Here is a 27512-nt window from a genome sequence, read left to right on the forward strand (position 1 = left end):
TTTTTCTTGTAGTGGAAGCAGAATTCCAAGTCGACCTCCACTGCTCCCTGGTCACACATATCTCCATATCTCCAGCGCTGCGTAATATGTTGGCGCTTTATAAATACAATAAATAATAATACGCGTTCCTGTGGCCAGGAGCGTCCTGTGCAGACGCAGCAAGATGAACAAAGACTCACTGCGCGAAGAGAAAGTGAGCCGCGGGGTGGGAATGGAAGATCGGTATGTCACGCTGCGGGCACAGGATGGCTGCAGGAGGCTGGCACAAGACCCAGGTAAGTGAAACTCTTATTTTTTAACACTGCTTTAAGAGAAGGCATTGCAGAAGTTTAAAATTGGCTTGGTCCTTAAGAGGTTAAAGGACAACAGTAACAATATTTATTTCCTTTTAAGCAATACCAGTTGCCTGCCTGCCCTGCTGTTCCTCTGCCTCTAATACTTTTAGCCATAAACCCTGAACAAGCATGAAGCAGATCAGGGGTTTCTGACGACACGGTCACATCTGACAACATTAGCTGCATGCTTGTTTCTGGTGTTATTCATACACTTCTGCAGCCAAATAGACCAGCAGCGCTGCCAGGCAACAGGTATTGTTTAAAGGGAAATAAATATGGCAACCTCCATGTTCTCCTCACTTCAGTTGTCCTTGAAGGTTAAGAATCTGTGTAAGTAAAGGTTGCATGTGAATTGTAGAATTTTTCATCGTTAGAAATCATTTGAGCAACAGTAGGAGTTTTCTGTGATTAACAATATCAAGGTTAATGTTCCCAATGGATCACTTTCATTTACAAATATATCCTGGACAACATGTCACAAAATGCACGGCAGAGGCTTAAAGTGTAGCCTTTGCTCTTTGCATTGGACATGCCTTTGAGAGTCATTTTCAAAGGAACAACAAATCAAGTGATTATAATTCTGCTATAAAGATCAAAGTTTCCTCTTCTTCCTGACCAAAGATGTCCTTAGAATGCATGTCTAAAGACTCTACAGCTCATCTCCTGAACATGCACTTGAGAATCTTAGATGATTTAAGTCTTTAGTTAGAGTTAAAAGAGTAGTATGAAAGGGTACAGGAACCAAACACCCTATTCTAAAGTTTAGAGGATGAAGGTTGAAAAACTTAAGTATTTTTCAGAAGGTACAGGACAGGAGGAAAATGTAAGCAAGAAAAAGCTATGGGCATATAAGAGATAACTGATCTTGTCTAAATATCGTAAAATCAGAATCTGAAAGAATGGTGCCAAGCAATTAGGTAAATATCATTATGTACAAAAGGCACAGATAAAAATGGGAATGGATTAGTAAAAATCCAATGACCTGCGTATGGGAGGCCCGTTGTACTTGACTCTCCTCATTACTCAAGACAGGCTGAAGCTTTACTGGCTTGTGTAGAGATATCACAAGCCCTATGTTGTTACATCCAAATGGGCATGTACAAATCACAAGTGCGTGTTCGCTGAGTGAACGCATGTGCAGTGCACGATGATTCATGCCAAAATATATAACCCCGGTACATAAAAGCCTGCTTTTCCTTGCACTCTGTGCTATCTTATCATCCAGCTTTGGCTAGCTTTCTAGTATTTGTACTTGGCCTGCCAGATCCTAATGGATGCAGTTATCGACCTTGGCTAGCTTCTTTATTTACATCTGTCAACCACCTGTCCTGACCTTTGGCTTATGACCTGGCTATGCATGTCCTCAGTCTGCCCTTGACCACAGCTTGTTCTACGATTACAAACTCCGCAACGCAGTGCAACATGTTCTCTCCTGTCACTGGTAGGGTAATCCTCAGGGTTGTGACCTGGTGGCAACCAGGAAGCATTGCAGTAAGCTCCCCACTACGGTTAATGACCCATCATGCATTGCAAGGTACCCTGGTGAAGACTTGTAGCCAATTAGACTAAACATCCTGGGAGAGCCTAAGCCTACCACTGGTGGCAGAGTCAACAGAACCTGATCTAAACCATAACAAAGCCCTATTTTAAGTGTTTCATGTAAGCAGCCGCAATGGTCAAACACTAAATCAGTAATGTGAATTCAGCACAAAACAAAACCACAGTACCTGATCCTACTGAAAGGTCTTTAACCTCCCTAGCGGTATGGACAGAAATGTCCGTTCAAAAAAACATGCTGTGAACAGTATAAACATGCATACACATCAATACTCTCCTGCACTGTATACTAGACACTTGCTTGACACATTTTGGCAAGTTACAGGGAAAAAAAAGTTTTAAAAATAAATTTTATCACTGTTTGCACAGAAATCCTGGGGAAATTGAACGCTGGGAAGGTTAATAGGTTTGACAACGGAATTGCTCCATTCAATGATTTCAACATTAAAGCACACCAGAAGTGAGAGGGATACGAATGCTGCCATGTCTATTTCCTTTAACCTCCTTGGCAGGTATCATGAGTCAGGCTCAGGGTGGAAAAAACAAGCCAGGAGCAGTAGACCTGAGTGTGACTCGTAGTAGCCACTGGGAGCCTTGTGCAGAGCACAGTGCGCCATGGCGTTTTCACCCACCTCCCCAGGGATCCACACGCCGGCAGCCTTTCTCCTTCCTGCCCTCTGAGTCTCTGCATCCCTTGGGTGAGATCGCCGTTTGTCGTCATGACGACAGACGGCGGTCTCACTACAGGGTAACAGTGCCAACCGGAGGACGGATGGAGAACTGCAGGGAGGGGAGTAAGTGCTGGGGCTACTGCAGGCTCTCTAGTAGCATGACGTTTTTCCCTGGTTTTAGGGTCCAAAAGCCTGCAAAGAATTGCACCGCTTTTAGACCCTAAAATCTGGAAAGAATCATACCACTTGGGGTGGGTGGGGGGATTGGGGGGGGGGTGGAGCAGTAAAACAATATCAGTTCCCTAGCAGATCTGCTGATATCTTTGGCATCAGTAGTGTCACACTTCAGTCGGAGCATCTGATCTGCGTGCTTGTTCAGGTAGAGGATTAACAGGACACCAGGCAACTAACATTATAAATGCGAAAGTTTGGATACGCCACAATGGATTTGAATGAAATTTGGCACACACATAGTACATTACCTGGAACAACATATAGGATACTTTTTATACCCATAACCAAAATGTGGGCAGGGACAAATACAAATTTCACTGGGAAAATGTACACTGCAGCCATTCTTACACTGCTAATAGTAGAGTTCTCAAACGTGGCACACCTGGTCACCGGGTGACTGGAATTAATATTCAGAAAAGTGGGTGGAGCCTTCAAAAGCCAATCAAAATTCACCTATTGATTTTCAAGGGGAATATTTAATTGCTGTCATTCTTGCACGGTTAATGGCACAAGCCTCAAACCTGGTACAGTTGGCCATTGGGTGACTGGATTTCAAATTCAAAAAAGGGGGTTGAGCATGAAACAGCCAATAAGATTTGTTTAATTTCAATGCAAATTGATGCCAAAGACCGCATAGCTCACAAACTTGGTCATTGAATAATTGTGTTAGGGTTAAAAAAAAAAAAAGTGGGCGCAGGGCCAAGTAAAGGCAGAGGTGAGAGGCTCCAGGCTCAGGGCGCAGTGTAGGAGGGGGCGCACAACTTACTCAGTTATTCCCCTATTGTGTTTGAAACAGAGAGAAATAAGAAAAGGGGATACATAGCAGTGACTGCAAGCCAGATAACTAGAGATTAAGGTGTTGGGGGCCCTGGGGTGCCTCTTGGTCTAATAACAATTAGTGTGTAAATGTTGGGGTGAGAGGTAGGGATGGAGAGGCGCACTTTGGTTTCTCAGCCTTGCGTGCTGGGGGACCTTGTCCCGCCTCTGAGTGGGTACAGCCAACACCAGCCAAATACATACCTCAGCGATACCGGGCCATCAGCGCGCGTGTGTGTGTGTGTGTGTGTGTGTGTGTGTGTGTGTGTGTGTGTGTGTGTGTGTGTGTGTGTGGTGTGTGGTGTGTGGTGTGTGGTGTGTATTTCTGAAGCCAGTAAGATCAGCAGAGCAGCCAGGCAACTAGTATTTAAAAAAAAATAAAAAAAAATATGACATGCCTCCATATCCCTCTCACTTCAAGTTCCCTTTAACTGTGACCCTTGCCTCACTAAAAACAAAATGTGTGTGCTCTCATGCTTCTGTGGCTATGTGAACGTAAGAGCGTGCATTAAACAATGAATGAATGTTTGTGCATGCACTGCTAAGTGTGTGCAGGGTCTCCATAGAATTATAAATGTTCATGCGTCTGCACCTACGTGAATGAGAAGATCTGTGAATGAGAGCATCTCTGTGAGTGAGTGTGTTACTGTGTGTAAATTATATAGGTAGAAAAAAAACAACGTTTTGTAAGAAATAATACCTTTTAATGGCTAACTAATAGAGTTAAATGATGCAAGCTTTCTGGGATCTAGTCCCCCTAGTGTGTGTAAATTAAAATTTTCCAATATAAACCAATTTTACAAATGAGTGGAACAGCAGCTACTAAAGCCAAAACCATTTATTACATTGTAACAATATGTATAAAGCCCAGCTATCAATCCTTTTAATTTATGACTCACAATGCCGTACATAGCTGTGAACTTATCTCTACAGACACGAGAAAGAGTTGACTTTTATGGGAAGAAAACATAACGGACGGGTAAACTATTCATAAACAAAGTATGAAATGGTTGTGAACTATGCAGGACATCTTTGGAAAGTGACAAAAGTCATATAAATATTTTAATACTTCGCATATTTTTAACTGTTTCTGTTCACAACATTTAGCTGTGCATTCTTTATGGCTAAGCTTTGCACTGTCTTCAAACAAAAACAGTGTATTAAAGTATCAAATCTTTAATGTTTCTGAAGCTATGGATACTTTCACATTGATTTATGGACACAAAAAGCTCTTGCACATACAGGAAACCCTCCATGTTAGCAGGATCCCTATAATAATATTTAGAAAGAGAGCACTTGTAGTTTATTGGGAAGGCTAAACTGGTGTGCAAACAATGTAGTGTGAAGGAGACACTTCTGAACTCTATAAACTGTGATAAATATTGTGCGAGCAGCTAAGACAGTAAATTTGAATACGTTAATTTGTGCACACTGTCTACAGAGCTATAGTTCACTACACCTTGTGGTACATTCTTTAATGTTTTTGAACAAAGACGAAGGCCCTGTTCACACTTGCGTTTTGGCAAGTAAATGGACCGGATCCTGATCGGATCCTGATCGGATCAGGATCTGATCCTGATCAGAACCGTACGGTTCCGATCCAGATCCGGTCCGTTTGCATCAGGCATGCATCAGGCTGCCATCCGGATCCGTGGGCAAAAAATAGTTACATTTAAAGAAAAAAAATGTTGAGGTCAGCAGAAGGTGCACCTGGTGCACCTGTAGAATCAGGTTCCTCTGCTGTAGGCCTCACCTCCACCTCCGACATTCTGTCAAACAGCTCCAGCACGTCTGTCACTGTTGCTCCACTCCAGACATGCTTGGCCCATGTGTCCCCATCCGAAATGGCCGCTTGGATACGCATAGGAAGTGGGGTAGAACGTCAGGTTTTTGTAGGCAGTGTGTTCTGTCCCTTCCGTTCCCCATTGGTTTCTGTGTTCCGGATGGTGCTGTCAGGCTCAGGTCCGGCTCCGGTCCGGGTGCGTGGGCCGGAGAGCTGGACCCAAAAAATAGCGCATGTTGGAAAACTGTCTGGAGTCCGGATCCGGCTCCGTACTGTACGGAACGTATGTATGTGAACGTCCGCATAGCCTTTGCATTGCTATGCGGAACGTATCCGGATCAGATCCGGAAAATCCGGATAGCGAACGCTAATGTGAACCGGGCCTAAGAAGCCTGCAGTCCCACCTAGCAGGATGTGGAAAGGCCACCTAGCAGGATGTGGAAAGGGAGACTACCTGTGCCATATCACAAGGAAAGTGTGAAAATGAACTTACTTAAAGCAAACCAATCTAAAATAACTTTAAAAAGTGCCCCTCAAGTCAGGTTAGGTCTGGAAATGGTAACCTTACGTATTCCTGAACATCTAAAGCTTACTGTGCATGCACGGGCTTGAAAATGCTCCTATGAAAGCACAATACCACTAGAACATATTATAAATGGAAAGTCTTTCTTTCCATTCTGTATATACAATTGTACTCCTAAAATTGTACATAGGTAGATCATTTTTACTTGCTAATTTTTAAAAGTAGCTCACAGGCCAAAAAAGTGTGGGCACCTCTGGTGTATGGTAAATATATATAAAGCCCTTAGACACATTTTCTTTAAACAAGGAACATACTTTAGAGGTACTTCTTTTATAAGATGCAAAGCACAGAAACAATGTCAGTGTACTGTAGTCTTGTAAAAGATGAAGACAAGTTGGAGTATTTACAGATGAAGACTCAAAAATGAGTATAAGCTAGCTAGGACTGTGGGGAGCTTCAATTTTAAAAGCTATTGATTTTTATTTTATTCTATTTTTTTAAGGGAAAAAAACATCTGTGACTAAATGGGACTTCCTATACATAACTGCACATTCTTTAAGTAAAATCATTATTGCTAAGAATGGAGTCATCTTCTAGGTAGGTTGTAATAAGTAAAGTAGTTATATTGGTAAATCCACCAATAAGGTCCTGGTGAGTAAAAAGAAATGAGCACTTCCCTATGGTCAAGTGGATATAGGCTTCAGTCATTCAGACTCAATGTGTTAAACTAATTAAAAAGTAGCTAAAGCCTTAATAATGAGCAGCAAGAGGGCAAGGGGGGAGTGCTAATTCCTGGAGGGACTGGAGGGGAAAGCAGTGTAAAAACATACTATAGTCACGGTAATACTTCCACTTAAGTGCCCCTTGAACTAACAAGAGTTATACATCAAAGACGGAGGTCAGCACAGCAGTAATGGGATGCAGATGGAGCTGCATCCAGTAGGTGAGGACTCCAGTAGAATGTGATAAGCATAAGGAGGAGGTGAACACCTAAAGGCTGTATGTACGGATTTAAGATCACACTTTTTAGGAGGCACCCGCTGGTGGTACACAGCATGGTGGTATTGGGTTTTGTATTTAGGATTCAGAAAAACGAATTTCTTGCAAGACTGGCAGAATCACTTTAGTTTTACCATTCTATTCAAGCTATAAACAAAGTAGCAATGAAAAGTGATATCAGGTCTCCTGCACCTCAGTAAAGCAATCAGTAGGCCTCACCAGCAGAGTCCACCCCACAAGTAAAGATTAACTGGTTTAAATAACACATATTACCACCCAATTACATGATGGCACCACTTACCTTGCTGTATATCCTTCATATCCAAATGTAAACTTGAAATCAGAATGCCTACCGCCTGGGATCTCTTTGGGTCTAGCAGCTTTATAATCTGAACACAAAAGCAGAACAGTGCATTAAGAGGTTGTACAATAAATGCATTTATACATTATGCAATAAGACAGCAAGCGGGTCCTTATGTCCCATAATGCTTTACAGAGAACACCATCAAGTCTCTACTAGAGTCACACACAAACATGTGTCAAGGTGGGTTGCTGTGAAGCAGGTAGAAAGTGTGCAAATGGCAAGCAATTAAAAAAGGGTGCCTCGTAGAGCCATGTTTACCTATGGCTCAGTTCACATTACACGCATTTACGGTGCCAAACAACCCCTATTGTAGCCAATAGTCTGCAAAATAGAAGATTGGCTCCTCTGTTCCTTCACTACCTAGTATCAGATTGGTTACTTCTGTAGCTAATTGGTTTCTAGTAATGCATGGAGAGCTCAACTCGCCACCTGGGAGCACGATTACCATCACATTCTATAGGCATCTATTAGATGCCAGCCGATCTCCGCGCCCAAATCACCTGCTTCACAAATATCCCTATGCTTTCTATTTTTGATTAGCTAAGTTTAGTTTAACATACCCACTTAAAGGAGAACTGTAGTGAGAGGTATATGGAGGCTGCCATATTTATTTTCATTTAAGCAATACCAGTTGCTCGGCTGTCCTGCAGATCAATGTGGCTGCAGTAGTGTCTGAATCACACCAGAAACATACATGCAGCTAATCTTGTCAGATCTGAAAATAATGTCAGAAACACCTGATCTGCTGCATGCTTGTTCCGGGTTCATGGCTAAAAGTATTAGAGGCAGAGCATTAGCAAGATAGCCAGGCAACTGGTATTGTTTCAAAGGAAATGAATATGACAGCCTCCATATTCTTCTCGCTACACTTGTCCTTTAAAGGTTAGATTTAGGCAAGGTTTTGTACTGCACCAAAACCAACTGAACACAAAAGACCATAGCAGCAAAAAACAAAACACTGCCCGTGCAACTAAAAACAGGGAGAAAGGAGGGGGAGCGTCCTTATTCCTCTCACTTCAGATTCCCTTTATGTTAAAGAAATTGCCATTACTCTTCACAATTCAAGAGAAACTCTTGAGAAGATAAGGTGTAACTAAAGGACACCGGAAGTGGGCTAGATATGGAGGATACCATATTTATTTACTTTTAAACAATTCCAGTTGCCTGCCATGCCTGACTGTTCTGCTGATCACTTTGGCTGCATAAGTGTCTGAATCACACACCTGAAAAAAGCCTGCTACTAATCCAGTCAGAAATCAGTCAGAGTGCAGCTGATCTACATGCTTGTTCAGAGTCTATGACTAAAGTCTTGTACACTCGTTGAATAAAAGTAGTTTGACAAATGACATTAAATGACAACAATGAGTGACCGATAGGGCTGCACGATTTAAAATGGATATCGCGATTCACCGCAAGATGATTTCCTAATGGTCAAAGTAGCAATTTTTTCTATGTGTACAATTTTAAGCATGCAGGCTTTTTACGCTAACTATTTTAAGCGTACCATGCGTAGAATTATTTGTGTTGGCTGCGCAGCACGCTTCCTCTTTCCGGTCGGAAGGAGTCAGAGCGGTAGTGAGTAGTGTAGTGCGGCCAGCACGTTGCTTGTGGAGGAGATGGATCCGCCCATAAGGCACCCCTGTTCTGCACTCTGTCTCCCATGGTCACACAGTGTACTGTACATTTGCTCACATGCCCTGGATCTGTTATCTCTCCACTATCCTGTCGAGCAAAAAACTTGAATCACCGGGATCGGCTGTGGTACTCCGCTTTGTATTTATTAATAGCTGCTATTTGTTTTGATAAATTCACAATGCAGTAAAATGTAGAAAGTGACGTATCTATCAATTTGATGGTATGATGTCATTTTCTGTCAATGCATGTTTTTTAAATGTTACTGTACATTGTGAATTTAATGCTAAAGCTTGATTTGAAGAAAATCAGGAGAAAAAAAATGGAAATCACAATTTGACAGGCAAAAAAAAATTTCTATTTTTTGCTAAAACCATGCAGGCCTAGTGACCGATAATGCAAATGCTGCCCAATCAAACTAGAAGATCAATTCACATGATTATTGGGCAAATATCAACCTGTCAGCCGGGTGTGTACATTCAAACAACATTGTTGAGGAGAGTGCGTGTTGTGGGAAACGTCATTTCCGCTCCTAGTATACGAACAATATAATCGTTTGGAATATTTGTGTGCATGAAAAACGCCATTTAAATTTATTTTTTTTTGGCCAGGCAATTTCGTTCCAGCAACATCGCTCATTTGTGTGCGAGGACTTTAATCTAATGTATGAACAGACCTTTAAATTATAAGAGGAAGAGGATGAGAAGGAGTTCTAGTCAGATTCTTAATGCAGTGACTACAGTACTGAATACATTTTATTTACAAGTTGAGGTTGTACTACTTTACGTAAAAAAAATAATATGAATTGATATTAACCCCAAAACACAGGCAGTTATTAATCACGGACCTTGGAAAAGAGGTCTAAAGATTCATCAGTCACATGTTAACAGTGGCGGTGCCCTAAAGCACCCCCCAGCGTGAACTGACTTTCGGCGTTGCGTCAGTTCATCAGCAGCAGCAGCCCGCAGTGGGAGAGCAGGGCTACGGTAAAATGGCGCCCGAAGTCCTGCTCTGGAGACTTCAAGTTTGCACTGCAGGGCTTCGGGACCCATTTTCCCATGGCCCTGCTCTCAGCACGGGAGTTTTAGTTCAGGAAGTCGGGGACTTTGGGAGCTGCGCGCCGGACAGAGGCCCGGAGAGGAGGGCTTCTGCTGGTGAGTAAATGTTTTTTTTTTTGTTTACTAACATAACAGGTGTATTTTCTTTGCAAATCTGCCACATAATTGAAGTGTTTTCTGGTCAAATCTGCAACATGATTAAACATGTTTGCTGGTTAAATCTGACACATGATTGACCGTGTTTTCTGGTTTAAATCTGACACGATTGAACGTATTTTCTGGGCAAATCTGACATGATTGAATGCATTTTTCTGGTCAAATCTGCCGCATGATTGAACATGTTTTCTGGTCAAATCTGCTACATGATTGAACGTGTTTTCTGGTCAAATCTGCCACATGATTGAACGTGTTTTCTGGTCAAATCTGCCACATGATTGAGCGTGTTTTCTGGTTTAAATCTGACACATAATTGAACACGTTTTCTGGTTTAAATCTGCCACATTATTGAACGTATTTTCTGGGCAAATCTGCTCACATTACGTGCATTTACTGGGAAAAAGGTCACCCAAACTCGGGCCCACTGTCTTTGCGTTGCACTTTTAAATTACAATTAGCTCTGCTCTCACCCTGTCATGGCCATGCCCATTTTTTTGCTGCAGGTTATAGCCACACCCATTTTCTGCCGTGGTGCGCTTGGGTTATCAGCTACCCCAGAAGTTGGTCCAGCACCTGCATAGCACCCCCCCCCCCCCAAAAAAAAGCCGCCACTGCATGTTAAAAAAAAGATAGTTCATAACCTGCTCCGCACCACAATTAGCTCTGAAGAAAGTAGGAAGACATTCCTGCGCACACTGTGCCAGCAGTAAATGGGTAAACATCTTTAAACACAGAAAAATTCAGAGGAGAAGAAAATGAGGAAATAAATCTCAGTGATAAACATCCCACACCCAAAATCCTTTTATGCTAAATATTTGAGAGGTCCACGTAATGCTCAGCCAAGGAGTTCAGGTCTCTAAACACAAATACACATGGTCACAATTACTCGTGAGACTGGCCCTCTGGGAGTGAAATGAAATCATTAACGCTCTGCTATCCAGACTGAACCATCCCACAACTAACCGGTGTGGTGCCAGGCTAGATCAGCAGCTGAAAATCAGTACTTCCACATCCAGCCAGACTTCTCATATGCCATGACTTATTGTGTTCCTTTTGGTAAGGGATAAGCGCACAAAAAGCACTGACAGCGCAGCACCTTACAGAATTACACAAACCAACGCCTCCTCGTTGTGAATTAGTTAAAATCATAACCATTTCCAGCATGTTTTATTCAAGACAAAACAGGTTTCACAGAACTTTATCTATAGGAAAATAAACCTATTAGCCTGTAAAGTGTAACAAGCAGTGGGGATGACATATTTGTTGTCAGTTACGGTCTGTATACTTGGCAATATTGGTCTACAGCTCACTGTCCTGTTACAGGGAGACCCATTGCTATAAAAAAAAGCAAAAAATAAAATCTAATACCCAGCTGCTTCTCTTTTGAGCTGTAACAGACCCCCATTGGGGTACAATAGATAGCAGGGGGTGAAATAAAACCAGTGTAGGAGATGCAGCAACAGACTAGGAACATATGGACATAGTAGTTTAGAAGGCATGGAAATGCTTTATTGATCACCACTATTATGGAATAAGAACAAAATAACCAGGGTGGTGATTGTGCAACTATTCTACATGTAGACTATATGTACACAATGATCTAACCTTTATAAAGAATAGTTATTTCAACAATACAATCACAAAGTGACCAGTGCAGGAATGTTAACCTTACCAGTCTATTTGTAATGCTGATAGTCCACTGGATATACAATATTATCTACATACACACCTGCACTAGAAAAAAGAAACATTTTCTGTTGGATTGCTAGAGTTCAGTAACTCATTGAATGGATTTACAAAAAAAAAAAAAAAATCTTAATTATTGTTGCAATACCACCCCTATGAGCTAGGACTGCATAGGTCCTTTTAAAACATGATCAACAGATGAAAGTGAGTGGCTGGATAGTTTACAGATTAAGGCCTCACACAAGTCAACAAGTGTCAGAAACATAAGAAATAAAACACTAGCTTGGACAATAAAACATTAACTAAAAAAATGGATAGCTTTAATAAATGGTTGGAAAAAAGCCTCTACAGGTGGTCATCGATATCCAACCTATTCTGACTTACACATCAGAATCTCTGTTCATGTACATAAACATGGTGAGGATCAGAGGGTACGTTGAGTTTGTAATGCCCACACAGGGTGTCTGGATAGAGCTGTATCGTTTTGCTTTTGCAAATGTAAAGAAAAATACTGAAATATAGATGACAACATCTGTTCTCATAATATTTATGCTCATGAATGCTTCCAATTTACAACCCATCATTAACAACAAGACACACACTCCTAGTCTATAATCTCTGCTCAGGGATCCTTAAGTCTGCAGGCTCCAAGCTACAGTTACACATGACCCTCACGCACACACAATCTCTCTCCAGGGACTATGTGTAGTGAAGCTCTAGTGACATCTCTCTACGCTGACATAGGACCCTTGTCCCTCTTTTCCAAGGCTTACTAAACACATGCAAGCAATTAGGGAGATCCAAGGAAGGAGAAGACGCCAGTGAGGCCGTTATGCTAACCCCGTCTTGAGCTTTGATATGTTAATCATGGTGCTGACAGACACAGGGTGATGGATCACAACTCATCTCTCAAAAACAACCTAGTGCGTGAGCACAACTATTCACATACCTACACATGGTCTTCTTTTGTTCCTACGTGCAGAGCAATGAATGTATAAAAAAAGCAATGTGGAATACACAGAGAAGAGAGTGGAAGTGCATTCCTCCATAATCTGAGAATCTCAAATCTATAACTCACAAATATTACACCTATATACTGAGGTGAAGAGCAATGCTATCCATGGAACTGGTGTCATTAACATGGCCTACCTACTAACTTCATGATTAAAGTATGCATAAAAAATCTTTTTACTCATCCAAATTATTCTGATCAAGTTATTTTGTATAGAACAGAGGAGGACACCTTCCAAAGTCTTCAGTTTCCTGGGTTATCTCCTTGCTTCCTGCAGGTTTACTGAGTGAAAAAGAACACAGCCAAGACAACACTCCCCACCCTCTTCCCTCTTGTGAAGTAACCAACATCTGTAGCTCCCAGTGCCTGAAATTGAGAAGTGTCTCTAGGGTAGGCCAAGGTACCATGGAAAAGTATGAGGGAAAATGTAGCAAGTTTGAAAATACTGAAAGAGGTAGAGATAAATTGTGGATACTACCCAAACTGGATCACTGTTATAGGCAACCACTAAAACAGCAGTATGGGAATTACCTGTACCATCTGCAGTTTGTTGAAGTCCTTAAAGCAAACCTCCAGACTAAAAATCGACTCAGCAGCACTGAAAATGCTTGGTATTTCTTTAACAGTTTCACAGCATCAGAACTTTGTTTCTCTTATACAAGCCTCATTTTTAGCTGCACAGAAGAAAACTGCCCGGGCATTTTTTCCCTGATGCTGTGCAAAGCATGATGGGATTTCTGATGTTTTTGTTCTCGTTCTGCTGTTTTGGTGCAATTTTTTTTTTTACATTTTGAATTTGACATTTGAAGCCTAGCGTGTGCAGTTGGGAGGGGTTATCAGGACACAGGACAGTTGGAACTGTGTCTCATGCTCCCTGTCACTTCCTTTCAGCCAAAAATATGGCTGCCTCCATGACAAAGATGGCAGCCCCCATGAATCACAAACATTTGCCTGTTCTTTTAAAACAGGGTGGGTAAAAATTATATTACCTATCTATTCTAATTAACATAACTAATGTAACTTAATGACAGTATGTTTGTTTAGGCTGAAGTTCCCCTTTAAAGGGAACCTTAACTGAGAAGGATATGGATGTTTCCTTTTAAACAATACCAGTTGTGACGAACATTACGGAAAGTCGTACGCAATCGCCAACGATTTTCGTATGGTCGTGCACAATTACTGTCAGTGCTGTGTAACTGTACAAAAAGTGCCCTTCCTTTCTCTTTTCCCCCTCTGAGAGCATTGCATAGAGTACAGTAACCTTCCCCCACATCCTGTGTCAGCAAAGAATTTCACACGTGGCCAAAACCCCTGGGCAGAAGCCATTTGGCTACACACCTCATGTTCCCCCCAAGCCAGCTCAAACACGCTGAGATTAAAAATTCCCTCCAAGCTCATAGCCTCAAACAAAGGGAACGTTAATTTATTAATAATTCAAAATAGGTTTGGCACAGCAAGACAAAAATTACATTCCCTGATACCTAGGAAACAGTTCTGTCATTCACCTGAATTATAATTTTCTAGCTATCAGGAATCAATAGAGAAACCACTTTATCCGGCCTGCGTAGAGAGAATGCAATAGAATAGGCATGTATAGCCTCGTTTGATACAGGGTCGCAAGCCGCTTATGAATATAGTCTCCGATTTGCGATATGACAATCTGGGGCGGAGTTACACAGATTATTAATAATCGGTACATTTCTTGCTCTGAGTCTGGGGGGCGGCAACCTGCTGATTAGGAGGTAAACCCGCCTTAAACACACCTACTTTCCAGGTAGTGACAGCCCCAAGACTTAGGTCCTATAAAAGTGGGGCGGGACCAAACCTGCGGAGTTCTCCAAATTTCATCGACCAGGGAAGTCCAAGCATGCGTTCCACGGAGAACCGCCGCATGCTGTGATTCGAGGACTTTTAACCTGAATGCCTACTTTTAAACTGGACTCTTTTTCTGCATTCTTCAAATGGACTGCTCAGCATAACTAAGTAAGAACCTTCTGATTTTATTCCCTTTTATTTTTAAGCTTTGTGTGTATATGTTAATTGGTGTATATAACTGTATGTAATGCATTTTTGTTATTAAAGATAATCTGTACTCTAATATTCTTACAATAAAAAGCATACCATTCTATTCATTATTTTCTCCTGTGCCCCTCTGTGCTGTTTCTGCCACTCTCTGCTGCAATCCTGGCTTGTAATTAACAGTTTTAGGCAGTGTTTACAAACAAACTAACCAGCTTCTAATAGGCTCAGCTAAGCATAGTGTATGAGTCATTCAGAGTATGCAGGGGGCCTGCAGAGGGTGTGTATCGCTTCTACCAATCACAAGCAGCCCTGCACATTCCACACAATCAAGCTTTAGCCCGACAAACAGGACAGAGGAAAGATACATTGATTTATTACAGAGACAGTGCAGTTAGGAAAGACTGCAGTAAGCCAGAGCAGATTAGAACAGGCATAGGAACTTATAGGATAGAAGAACTAAGGCTGAAAAAATTGTTACAGAGTCTCTTTAAACGTTTTAAAAATCGTTAAGCGGTTATGACCTGTTGCTGAACATACACAATCGTACCTATTCTCCTGAACTCGCTACCCTGTGTTTAATAGAAGTATACATTTATAACCCGTATGCGAGAACCCGGCCCAGAAAACGCTATGGAAAGGCTACAAAAATTCTGACAACAAAAGGCAGCCCTTTAGCCTTTTCTACCACAGCCTCTAGTGTGAAAGAGCCCTTAGTGAAACCTGATGTGTCCCCTCTTAAGAAAAAAATGTATTAACCAGCCTAGCGGTATGGACGAGCTCAGCTCGTCCATTACCGCCGGAGGCTGCCGCTTAGGCCCTGCTGGGCCGATTTTAATCAAATAAAAAGGAGCACACGCAGCCGGCACTTTGCCAGCCGCGTGTGCTACCTGATCACCGCCGCAGCGCGGCGATGCGCCGCGTGCAGCGGCGAAAGAGGGTCCCCCCAGCCGCCCGAGCCCAGTGCAGCCAGACCAAACAGTTCCGGCCAGCGCTAAGGGCTGGATCGGAGGCGGCTGACGTCAGGACGTCGGCTAACGTCCATGACGTCACTCCGCGCGTCGCCATTGCTCATCGCAGCCTTTCTTGTTACTTCTGATCGTCGGAGCGCCCTCTAGTGGGCTTTCATGCAGCCAACTTTCAGTTGGCTGCATGCAATAGTTTAAAAAAAAAAAAAAAAAAAAAAAAAGGCCGGTCGCCAGCCTGGCGATCTTAATAGAACGCCAGGCTGGTTAATAACTAGGGTTGATCAATAAGATGCAAATACTTCTGAGTTGAAGCAGTGATAAACCACAGAAGGACAGAGTTTCCCTAAACACACCCTGCACAGTGCATGGAATTCCAATGTGTACTCGACACAGGGGTGAGAGTCCAATCGCTCACAGGACACATTTCATCTTCCAATCCTGGAAATGGCTATGCCACATGCTACAAACAATGGATTTCTAAGCAATATGCTAAACTGCAGAAAGAACACTGGACAACCCTGCATTAGATCAACTGGGGTTTACGGAGTAGGATAGTGCATTTGTTTTTATTATTGGTTAAACTATGTACATGCGAGTTAAAGGGGAACTGAAGAGAGAGGTATATGGAGGCTGCCATGTTTATTTCCTTTTACCAGTTGCCTGGCAGCCCTGCTGATCCTCTGCCTCAAATACTATTAGACATAGCCCCTGAACAAGCATGCAGCAGATCAGGTGTTTCAGACTTTAAAGTCAGATCTGACCAGACTAGCTGCATGCTTGTTTCTGGTGTTATTCAGATACTACTGCAGAGAAACAGACCAGCAGGGCTGCCAGGCAACTGGTATTGATTAAAAGGAAATAAATATGGCAGCCTCCGTATACCTCTTACTTCAGTTCCCCTTTAAAGAGGAACTGTAGAGAGAGCATTTGTTTCTACAAAACAAAGGAAAAGAGGGTGTGTTATGAGAAAAAAAAAGAAGAAATAAGCAAAAAAAAGAATCTTGCGGTATATAAAAAGTGCCTCATGCAGCTTGGAAGGCATCATGTTTACTACTAGCATGCAGAGCTAGAGTTTTTTTTCTTATTCCCTTAGTTAAAGACACACCCCCTATTTTCCTAGATACCTAATTTTATCCAGATCACTTAGGGCCCTGTTTCATGCTGAAAACCGCTGCAAAATCACAGCTACTTTAACCCAATTAAATTTGCAATTCTCATTTAGTGAGAGATTCTTGTTCCCTGAACGAGAATTGCAAACAATCATGGCAAAATTTTGCCACCATTTTCAGTAGAAAAACAGACTGGTTTCCACACTGATATTTTCTGCTATTTCCCCACCCTACACTAGACTGCTATGCTGGTGTTGCGTCTGATCTATTTTTAACAGTATTATATTATGCTACTGACATTTAAGCCCCCCAATTGCAGCACTTATACCTCCCACACACCTCAAATTTTGAGTCTAGGGAGGAGACTCCCTGAACTACCTTTGTGCCCCTCAGTTCAGCTGGTTCCCAAGTGCAGTATGTAGCAGGTACCGGTATGTGTGCCGAGATATCTGGTCTTAAATATCAGCATTATTCTTATTATAACGCAGACATCTTCTGCAGCATTGCACAGAGTAAACTGCCTTGTAACTACATATGATATTATTACAAGGCTGTGCATCCAAGGCTGAATTTTAATTAAGCCTAGGACTAACGTCCCAGAGTGGGAGGGATTTGACCTTTTCAGCTGGATTTCCATTGGCTGAAGGACTTTTTCCCCTCTGAGAACTGGGGTTTCCCAGACAAACCTGCCATCAGCTTCACACTGGTAGCGAGTTCATTTCCACCTTACGGTTCCTTCAACACCTAAACTATGTAACAGTGTACACAATTGTTCAGCAGTCAGGATAATTGTACATACCTTCTTTGCTTTAGTCTTTTTTTCATACGTTTCTGAAAGTGGCTTTTTCTTCAGTTGAACACTGGCTTTGCAAAACAGGTCTTCAAATTCTTTGGGGTCTGCGATATCTGGCTCCTTCAGTGTATCCCATAAGGAAGATTTGGCATCATTTCTTAGGCAAATAAAGCATACATATAATGTAAAATATAAACAGTACAATGTACATAACATATATTTAACTCAGACAACAAGTGCATACAGACTGTTTATTTTTAGTTTTGACTATGGAGAGGTAAAGTAAAAGCCCAACTTCTCTAAAACTGTGCGGGCAACTAACTTTGTCTATTTATAAGCTCATCGAATAGCTGATGTTAAAATATTGCCCTTTAACCTCCTTGGTGTTCTGATACCCCAGGATTTCCGTGCAAAAAGTGGTTCAATTAATTTCCAATAATTCTCAACCTTTTTTTTTTTTTGCAATCAATTTTTTTTAAAATATTGAATTCAATACAGGTTATTATATTGAATTCATCTAAAAAAATTAAAAAAAAGTGTTTGCAGTGAGATGTTAACGCTGTGTGACCCTGGCATCATCAACGCCGATCGGCAGGGGACATGTCATTGCTGAGGGAGAAGCAAAATCTGTACACTGACATGGAAGATGGCACTGGGGAAGCTATCAGAGGTACGCGACGAGGGATCAGCACGCCAATGGTGAGTATAAGACCCAGATGTGAAGCCAGGTGTATAGGGAGCCACATGTAGCCAGATGTCAGGGTAGCCAGGAGTGTAGCCAGATGTATAGGTAGCCAGGAGTGTAGCCAGATGTATAGGTAGCCAGGAGTGTAGCCAGACGTATAGGTAGCCAGGAGTGTAGCCAGATGTATAGGTAGCCAGATGTCAGGGTAGCCAGGAGAGTAGCCAGATGTAAAGGTAGCCAGGAGTGTAGCCAGATGTATAGGTAGTCAGATGTCAGGGTAGCCAGGAGTGTAGCCAGTTATGGGTAGCCAGGTATATAGGGTGCCAGGTGTATAGGGTGCCAGATGTCTCCTCCCTCCCGATCTCCCCCCTCCCCTCGATCCTCGCTTTTGGGCTGGGGGATTCCCCTTAGCGGGCGGGGGGATCCCCCTTCTGTGCGGGGGTATTTTGGGATGGGGATCCCCCTCTGCGGGCGGGGGGATCCACCTTCTGTGCAGCGTGCATTTGGCCTCTACCCTTCGCCCCCCATCCTCGCTCCCCCCCCCCCTTACCTGTCTAAGCCCTTGGAGCAAATAGAACTACTCACCCAGGGGCCCTCTCCAGTGCAGCACTTCTTCCTCCATCGCGGAAGTCCCGTCTCTTTACAGTTACATTATGAAACTTGGTGACATCACCAAGCCTCGTAATGTAACTGTAGAGACGGGACTTTGCGATGAAGGAAGAAGTGTTGCACAGAAGCGTGCAGCAGCCTGCAGAGCCTACTAGAGGCTGCTGCAGCGCTACTGATCACAGCGTGAGAGGGGAAAGTGTAGGATGAGCTGAGCTCGTCCAGAACATTTCTAGCAAGTTTTCTTTGGACGACCTCATCTTGTCCAGAACGCTAGGCAGGTTACAGTACCTGGTACACAAAAACACATACACACACACAGACAGGTAGCTTGAGTCCGCTCCAAGCAGATTGCAGCTCATGCACCTGCACTACAGATGAAAGTTGTTTAACAAATTAATCTTTATATCCACAGTACGTAAGGTTTTTCTAACTGTTTTTGGAAAATATTCCACCTGCTTCCTTACTCAGTGAAACTTGCTAACAAGTCAATAAAAAAAGGGACACAAACGGCAATAAAAGCCTAACAAAAGTTATAGCCCAGCCATCCAAAAACTGCCTTAGCTAAAATTCGATTTTAATTTTTTTTTCTTAAAGATCCGAATCAAAATCCTGTTTATTCGTCAAGCACGACTGGGTCATGGCCGGAATTGGGTTTGGCACAGAAAAACAGTTAAGGATAGGAGGAACATTAATCGTTAAGGCAGCAACGATGGCAACAAAAACAAAACCGACCATAAATGCTAAACAACCATAATAGAAGTGATTGACAATACAATTATAATGCAGCTTTACGCGAGTGTGACACGAGTGAGCATTTGAGACTGGAACACAAAGGCAGCAGATGTGCCAGCCCATCATTCTATCAGGAGCAAGTTATATCTCAGACAAATGTTTCCTGTATCTATAATGTACAATATTTCTTTGAAATGCAATATTACACTTTACATTACCTGCTACTCTTGATTTGAATCCTTGTCCAGTACAGTGGCTTCATGGGGCAACTTGGCTCTACAGGGGGCTTGCGTGGGGGTTCCTTTAATGACAAAAGCCCACTGAAGAAACCACCAGGTGGGGGAGGGGGAACAAGGCCTGGAGGTGGTGGTGGAGGAGGAGGCCCAGAGCCTGGAGGTGGTGGAGGAGGAGGAATAGTACCTGGAAGTGGGGGAGGGGGAGGAGGAGGTGGTGGAGGAGGAATACTACCTGGAAGTGGGGGAGGGGGAGGAGGACCAGAGCATGGAGGCAAAGGTGGGGGCAGAGGCACAAACCCTGGTAAAGGAGGTGGTGGTGGTGGCTTGAAATCATTCAAGGCAGGGGGAGGAGGAGGAGAAATTGTTCCAGAATTAGAAGAGGTAGGTGGGAAAGGCACACTCAAAGGTGATTCCTGAGTTTGTGTGGGACTTGATAAATTCTGAATCAGTGAAGGTATATTCAGCTTCTTAGGAATGATTTGGTTGCTCTTCTGAATTTTGTTATCTTCTTCACTGGGCTTCAGAAATGTGTCCCTATCAGTCTGGATATGAACACTCCTAAAGGTTTTTGGTAGATTCTCATCTTCAGTTGAAACACAGGCATCGCAGACTTCCCCTTTGGCTTTATTCAGTCGATCCTCTAGTTCTTCTTGAAGGCTCCGTATAGCCTCTTCCAGTTTTGACACTTGAACAGCTTGCTCACCACGGACATTAAAAATCTCAACTCCAAACTGTGTCTGTGGACCGAAAACAAATAGGGAACAAACAGAATGAATTCATTTCAGCAAAAGGAACATTAACTCAAATTAATATCGCTATTTGGTATTAGCAACTTCTGTTCTATTTATTCACGAGAAGAGTAAGTTTTAATGACAGACCTGCTTCAAGACAGCCTTGAGAAGAGATTCTATTAAGAAGTCAAGTTATGGAAACCCAGAACCATTAGAATTTCACAAAGTATTTAAAGCATCCTACTGAAAACACCACTCGTAAAGTCATCTTAAAACAAATATAATAAGTGACTAAATGCAGTTTTACTTTCCAGTCTCTAAAAAGGAACAGAACTAGCCTGTGTAGTTATGTTGTACAATCCCCAATAATAATTGTGGCAAGCTCAAAACCAGACAGTCCAACAGGCACAGTTATGATTATTATTTTTATTATTATTTTAAATGCCAACATACCACAAAAAACTATACTATGAATAGTTAGTGCAAATTATAATTTTCCAGGCAGAAGTAGAAAAAGCAGCAAGTTCACATTCTAAGGAGTGCAACAAACAAAAAATGGGTAAGTGGATGGGAGAGGGGTTTGGAGCGACGAGGAGAGGGGGGCTGACGGCAGAGCGGATAAGATCATGGGAGTATGGTTAATAAAGACAGGAAGATGTAAATTGCAATTCAGGGCAATGTTGGGGGCTTGTCTGAATCAGTTATAGGAAGGGTAAAATCTGAAAGGACAGTTTGGAGATTTCCCAAATAGTTGGAATAGTTGTCAGGAACTCTGAGTCATGTTGAGTGAAGAGGCCATTAGTAAGCTATGGAAAGCTCAACTACATCCAAAATGTCCACGTTTTACGCTTATTTGACAGAGAGGACAAGTGTACCCTCCTCTCTAAACCATTCCTAAATGTGTCCACTGTAGACAGAAGACCCTCATTTTTCCCCATTATAGCGCCATTTGTTTAATTAACCACCCTGGCGTTCTGATTAAATCGCCAGGGTGGCTGCGGGAGGGTTTTTTTTAAATAAAAAAAAAACTATTTCATGCAGCCAACTGAAAGTTGGCTGCATGAAAGCCCACTAGAGGGCGCTCCGGAGGCGATCTTCCGATCGCCTCCGGCGCCCAGAATAAACAAGGAAGGCCGCAATGAGCGGCCTTCCTTGTTTCGCTTATATCGTCGCCATAGCGACGAGCGGAGTGACGTCATCGACGTCAGCCGACGTCCTGACGTCAGCCGCCTCCGATCCAGCCCTTAGCGCTGGCCGGAACTTTTTGTTCCGGCTACGCTGGGCTCAGGCGGCTAGGGGGGCCCTCTTTCGCCGCTGCTCGCGGCGAATCGCCGCAGAGCGGCGGCGATCAGGCAGCACACGTGGCTGGCAAAGTGCCGGCTGCGTGTGCTGCTTTTTATTTCGTTAAAATCGGCCCAGCAGGGCCTGAGCGGCAGCCGCTGGCGGTGTTGGACGAGCTGAGCTCGTCCAGACCGCTCAGCTGGTTAAAAGACCACTATCACAAAAAAATGTAAAATACATGTAATAACATAAATGTACAAATAAAAAGTACATTTCTTCCAGAGTAAAATAAGCCATAAATTACTTTTCTCCTATGTTGCTGTCACTTACAGTAGGTAGGAGAAATCTGACAGAACCAACAGGTTTTTTTCTAGTCCATCTCTTCATGGGGGATTCTTAGTATGGTCTTTATTCTTTATAAAGACTCTACCTGAAAAGTATTTATATAAAGATGCTGGCCAGCCTCCCTGCTCACTTCACACTTTTTTGGCAGTTGGACAGAGCAATTGCTATTCACTAAGTGCTTTTGAAAATAAATAAACCTCTGAGAATCCCCCATGAGAAGATGGGGGCTGGATAGTGTATTGGTTAAGGGCTCTGCCTTTGACATGGGAGACCAAGGTTCGAATCCTGGCTAGGTCAAGTACCTATTCAGTAGGGAGTTCAAGGCAAGACTCCTTAACACTGCAGGGTGGCCTCTTGAGCGCGTCCCAGTGGCTGCAGCTCTTGAGCGCTTTGAGTCCAACAGGAGAAAAGCGCTATACAAATGTTCGGATTATTATTATTATTATTATGGGCTACTCCAGAATCTGTCAGATTTCTACTACCTACTGTAAAGCGACAGCAACATAGGAGAAAAGTCATTTATGTTTAATTTTACTCTGGAAGAAATGTACTACTTCTTTGAATGCATATTACATTTTACTATTTTCGCGATAGTGGTCCTTTAAGGTTAACCTTTATGGTCATGGTAATTTTGGATAACAGTAGACAATTTAAATGTTTCTGCAAACCTGACTTGCACTTTTTTTTTTCAACTTCTATTAGCTGACAAAGCTTGCACCACATTGTTTGATTACAGTTGCAAGGCTATGGCTATACCTGCAGTTAGACTTAGAACTCAGGAAAAATACAGAGAAATTAAAGAGGAACTCTAGTGAAAATAATTTAATAAAAAAGTGCTTTATTTTTACATTAATTATGTATAAATGATTTAGTCAGTGTTTGCCCATTGTAAACTCTTAAATCCCTGATTTACATTCTGACATTTTTACTGTTGGCAGGTGATGTAGCTGCTGCATGCTTTTTGGCAGTTGGAAACAGTTGTAAACCGCTATTTCCCACAATGCAACAGGGTTCACAGACAGGAAACTGCCAGGAGTAACATGGTTCTCAGAGTTTCTTGTGGGAGGGGTTTCACCACAATATCAGTCATTCAGCGCCCCCTGATGGTCTGTTTGTGAAAAGGAATAGATTTCTCATGTAAAAGGGGTATTAGCTACTGATTGGGATAAAGTTCAATTCTTGGTCAGAGTTTCTCTTTAAAAATGTCACTACAGGTGAATGCATGCACCTGCAATCACTGGTACATGACTGCTGTTTGACCATAGTAAGTCTGCTGTGACACAAATAATGTCAGCAAATTTACAAAGAGAAACAGTTCCAGTAGCACCGCGTGTTGCTGAAAGACAGTTACCAGACATGCATGGCCTCGATTCATCAAGACTTATCGAATTGGTTAACGACAGTTCGGTAAAATACCGAATTCGTTAAGTTGATTTCAGGATTCATCAAATATATCTCCAGCGGTTAGCGAGCATTCAGTAATAATTCGGTAATCATTCGTTAGTGGTGCGTTAAAAAAGAAGAAAGTGCAATTCATGAAAATGAAAGTGGGCGTGGTTTAGCGTTACATTTAGGATTAGTTATCTCCTTCACTGCTCTGTCGTTATTCCTGTCAAGTCATCGCTGACAGAGAAGATGGAGCCATCTGAAGTGGTTATTGATCAGCTGAGAGTGATTCCAAGGCACAGAAGGGCAAGAATAAGGGCTAGAACCATATACTGTACATTTGCAACAGAATGGATTTATTTGCTATAACAGGACATCTGCATTTCTCTTGAATCATCTTGCAAGAGAACACAGGCAGTGCCAGGGAATAACTAATTTGCTAGCTGCACTATTATTTTTAGAAAAGGCTCCTATCAAGCCGCAGCTGGTTAAATTGTGGGATTGTCCCAAGCCACTTCCAAAATCCTGGTCCAGGTGTTAAGCCCTATTCAGAATGTTGCAATGTAGTGTTCAAAGGACTGCCTTTTACCCACAATTCCATGGAAATCTTATGGCCTTGTGTTAAATTACCGCTGTAAAATGGAAATATCGACACGTTACCGAACGGTTACCGAATTGTTATCGATATTTTATCGAATTCACACCGAATGCAGAAAAACCTTCATGAATACAACTAGAAATTGATAAACTTCGATTTCGGTAATTTAACAAACTGGAAAAAGTTATTTCAAAGACAATGATGAATCGAGGCCATGATGCTGTAAGACACAAAAACTTCAGGCGTTTTATTTTAAGATGCTACAATACAGTAAACAGTGACATTACTGAACCATGCAAGTCCTGTTGATGGGCTTCAGGGTGATCCAGTGGCCAATATTGCGATACAGCGATCATTTCAGGATCCTAACATGTTTTAGGTGACAGCGTAGGAACCCGGCCTCCTTTGAAAAGCATAGTTTGAAATTTGTGGCCCACTGCCACACATACCAGTGACATTTTATTAAAAGCTCCACTTCCCTATATACAAAACACAAATGCACACGCGCAGACACATGAACACACAACACACGCAAGTACACAATTTACACTGATAACCCACACATTTTTTTCATATACTCCTGCCCTGCTTGCCTTAAAGGGGGTTGGAACTGCAAATTGAAAGCTCTTGTACCTTTTGCTACGTACAAGAGTACTTCGTGTAACATAGTTCTCCTAACAATTTTATTTTCAATAGATAAATTTATACATTACCTATGTTCATGTCCAGCGTCTGTATACTAGAAAGTGCAGAGTTACAGAAAGCTTTCTCCTGCTTATAGCTCACTCCTCTCTACCTCCTCCCTCGCAGAGGCACATTGCCGTGGCAATGGCTGATGCATTAATTGGGAGTGGATCAAAACTGTGAGGCTTTCCATTAGCCCAATACCGCTGTCAGTCACAGTGATGCCAGCAGTATCGGATTATGACTGAATTGGCTGTTAGCGACAAGCATCCAGATCAGGTGTTCAGACTCAACTGAGTAAACTTCTGTAGCAAGCAAAGTTTTGGCAAAGTACTGAAGTCACCAAAACAAGCTTGCTATTAGAATTCTTTAGAATTAGTACTGCAAAGAAAGGTTTCTTAACCTCTTCATATTGATCTACTTTACCACTGCACAATAACCATAATAAACATTTTCCCAGTTAAAATACCCTGTATGCTCTGAGCCCTGACACTATAATGACCTTAAAAGCTAAGGGCCCGTTTCCACTATCGCGAATCCGCATGCGTTGCCCGCATGCGGATTCGCACAGTCAGTACAAGTGGATGGGACTGTTTCCACTTGTGCGTTTCCCCGCACGTTTTTCTGTGCAGGAAAAATCTGCAGGGTAGGGCCCTCAGAATTCGCCTGCGTGTGGAATGCAGGCGAATCGCACGCAATGTATTTAATAGGGAAATCGCATGCGTTTTCCCCATGCGTTTTTTGCCGCGATTTCGCATAGGTATTAATGTTAATTTACACAGGCAGTGACATGGTTAATTTCGCATACAGCCTTACCTATGCGAAATCGCATGCGAAATCGCGGCAAAAAACGCATGCGGAATCGCACCCGCATGCGATTTGCCTGCGGTGATTCGCCGGCGATTCCGCAACGCTATAGTGGAAACGGACGTTTTTTTCCTTGCATATATTTTCTGTTTCAAATATTCATTGAAATGCAAATGATCTTTTTTGGATAGGTTAAAACCAGAAAAGTCCCTGAAAAAGAATAACAGAGCCATTTAGTTTATTCCTCAAATCCTATCAAGATAAACACAAGAACTCTGTGTGTGGCAATTAACGTAATTTATTTAATCCTATGTTTGGGTGAATAGGAGTGGGAACAAATCGTGTTTTAATGTTTATATACCGGTATCTCTACATTATCTAATTTAAAAAGTAGGGAAAAAAGAAAGAAACAAATATCGCCCCCTACAGTGTAAAGTGTATATCTGGGTTAATGCTGTAATGAGTGGTTATGAGTGGAATGGTCTTTCAAAGAGAAACAACAAGAATGAATGCAAAATCCCTCCTGGCTACTTTTACCGTCCTAAAATCACCATACTATAAAATACTCATCCAGTACAAGCGACTAAATCAACTTCATAACCATTTCAGATTAGGGTAAGCCCTACAGTGGGGTAGTGGTTAGCACTCTTGTCTTGTAGGTCCCCAGTTCCTATCCCTGCCAGGACACTATCTGCACAGAGTTTGTATGTTCTCCCCGTGTCTGTGTGGCCCTAGACTATGATACATAGACTACGATACATACACTACACAATGCATACATACATAGACATATGACTGTGGTAGGGATTAGATTGTGAGCCCTTCTGAGGAACAGTTAAGCGACAAGATTATATGCTCTGTATAGCGATGCAGAAGATACCAGTGCTATATAAATACTAAATAATAACAATAATAATAGTAATAATAATAATAAGAAGAAGACAACCACTGTAAAATAACTAAAATGGAAAGAAAAAATATTTGTGTGTGTTATAATACAATACAATAATACAATACAATAACATTTCTATAGCGCTTTTCTCCCATAGGACTCAAAGCGCTTAGGCTCTCTCAGATTCAGTAATTAGTAGGATGATAATAAGCATACAGAGCTGTACGGCAAAACCGCTTCATTTAAAGCGTACCAGAGGCTTAATAAACTAAACATTTCATACACACCTGGGGCTTCCTCCAGACCCATCCGCACGGATCGCTCCCACGCCGCTCCTCGGCCTTCTCCTTCTCTATCACCGGTACCGGGTCCCATAACTTCCTCCAGTCGCGGCCAGTCTGCGCAAGAGAAGTGCGCCCTCTACGTATCACCGGCAGCCAACGGAGAGATACCTAGAGAGTGCACTTCTCTTGAGTCACACTGGCTGCAGTTACGGGACCAGGTACTGGCAACAGAGAAGGCTGAGGACGGCAGCGTGGGAGTGATCGGTGCCGAGGGGGCTGGAAGAAGCCCCAGACATGTATAGGGCTAGAATCACAGTTGGACGTTATTGTCCTATTAAAGTCGCATAGCGCAGGTTACCGCACGGCAATGTTAACCCTATGAGACGTTCACAGTGCAACGTTAAAGTCGCATTGTAAATGTTGCGTTTATTGTGACGCACTGCTGCAGTGCGTTACCGCTTAATGCAGACGTTCACAGATATACATTTCATTGCCTGTATGCTCTACTGTATCAATTGTATACGATG

At 42.4% G+C, this 27512-nt stretch overlaps 1 protein-coding gene across 4 annotated transcripts in view; it reads right to left on the bottom strand.

The window, feature by feature from the left end:
• Positions 1–27512, bottom strand: part of FMN1 (formin 1) — a 405926-nt gene that overhangs the window by 101449 nt on the left and 276965 nt on the right. For all 4 annotated transcript variants that reach the window (XM_068253927.1, XM_068253926.1, XM_068253928.1 and 1 more), the window contains 3 exons: positions 19960–20714; positions 17722–17872; positions 7220–7307 (listed from right to left, as the gene is read on the bottom strand). In XM_068253927.1, coding sequence (XP_068110028.1) covers positions 7220–7307; positions 17722–17872; positions 19960–20714 — 994 coding nt within the window. The remainder of the gene's footprint in view (positions 1–7219; positions 7308–17721; positions 17873–19959; positions 20715–27512) is intronic.

This window comes from Hyperolius riggenbachi, chromosome 9, assembly GCF_040937935.1.
Source record: "Hyperolius riggenbachi isolate aHypRig1 chromosome 9, aHypRig1.pri, whole genome shotgun sequence".
In the NCBI taxonomy this organism is placed as follows: Eukaryota; Metazoa; Chordata; class Amphibia; order Anura; family Hyperoliidae; genus Hyperolius; species Hyperolius riggenbachi.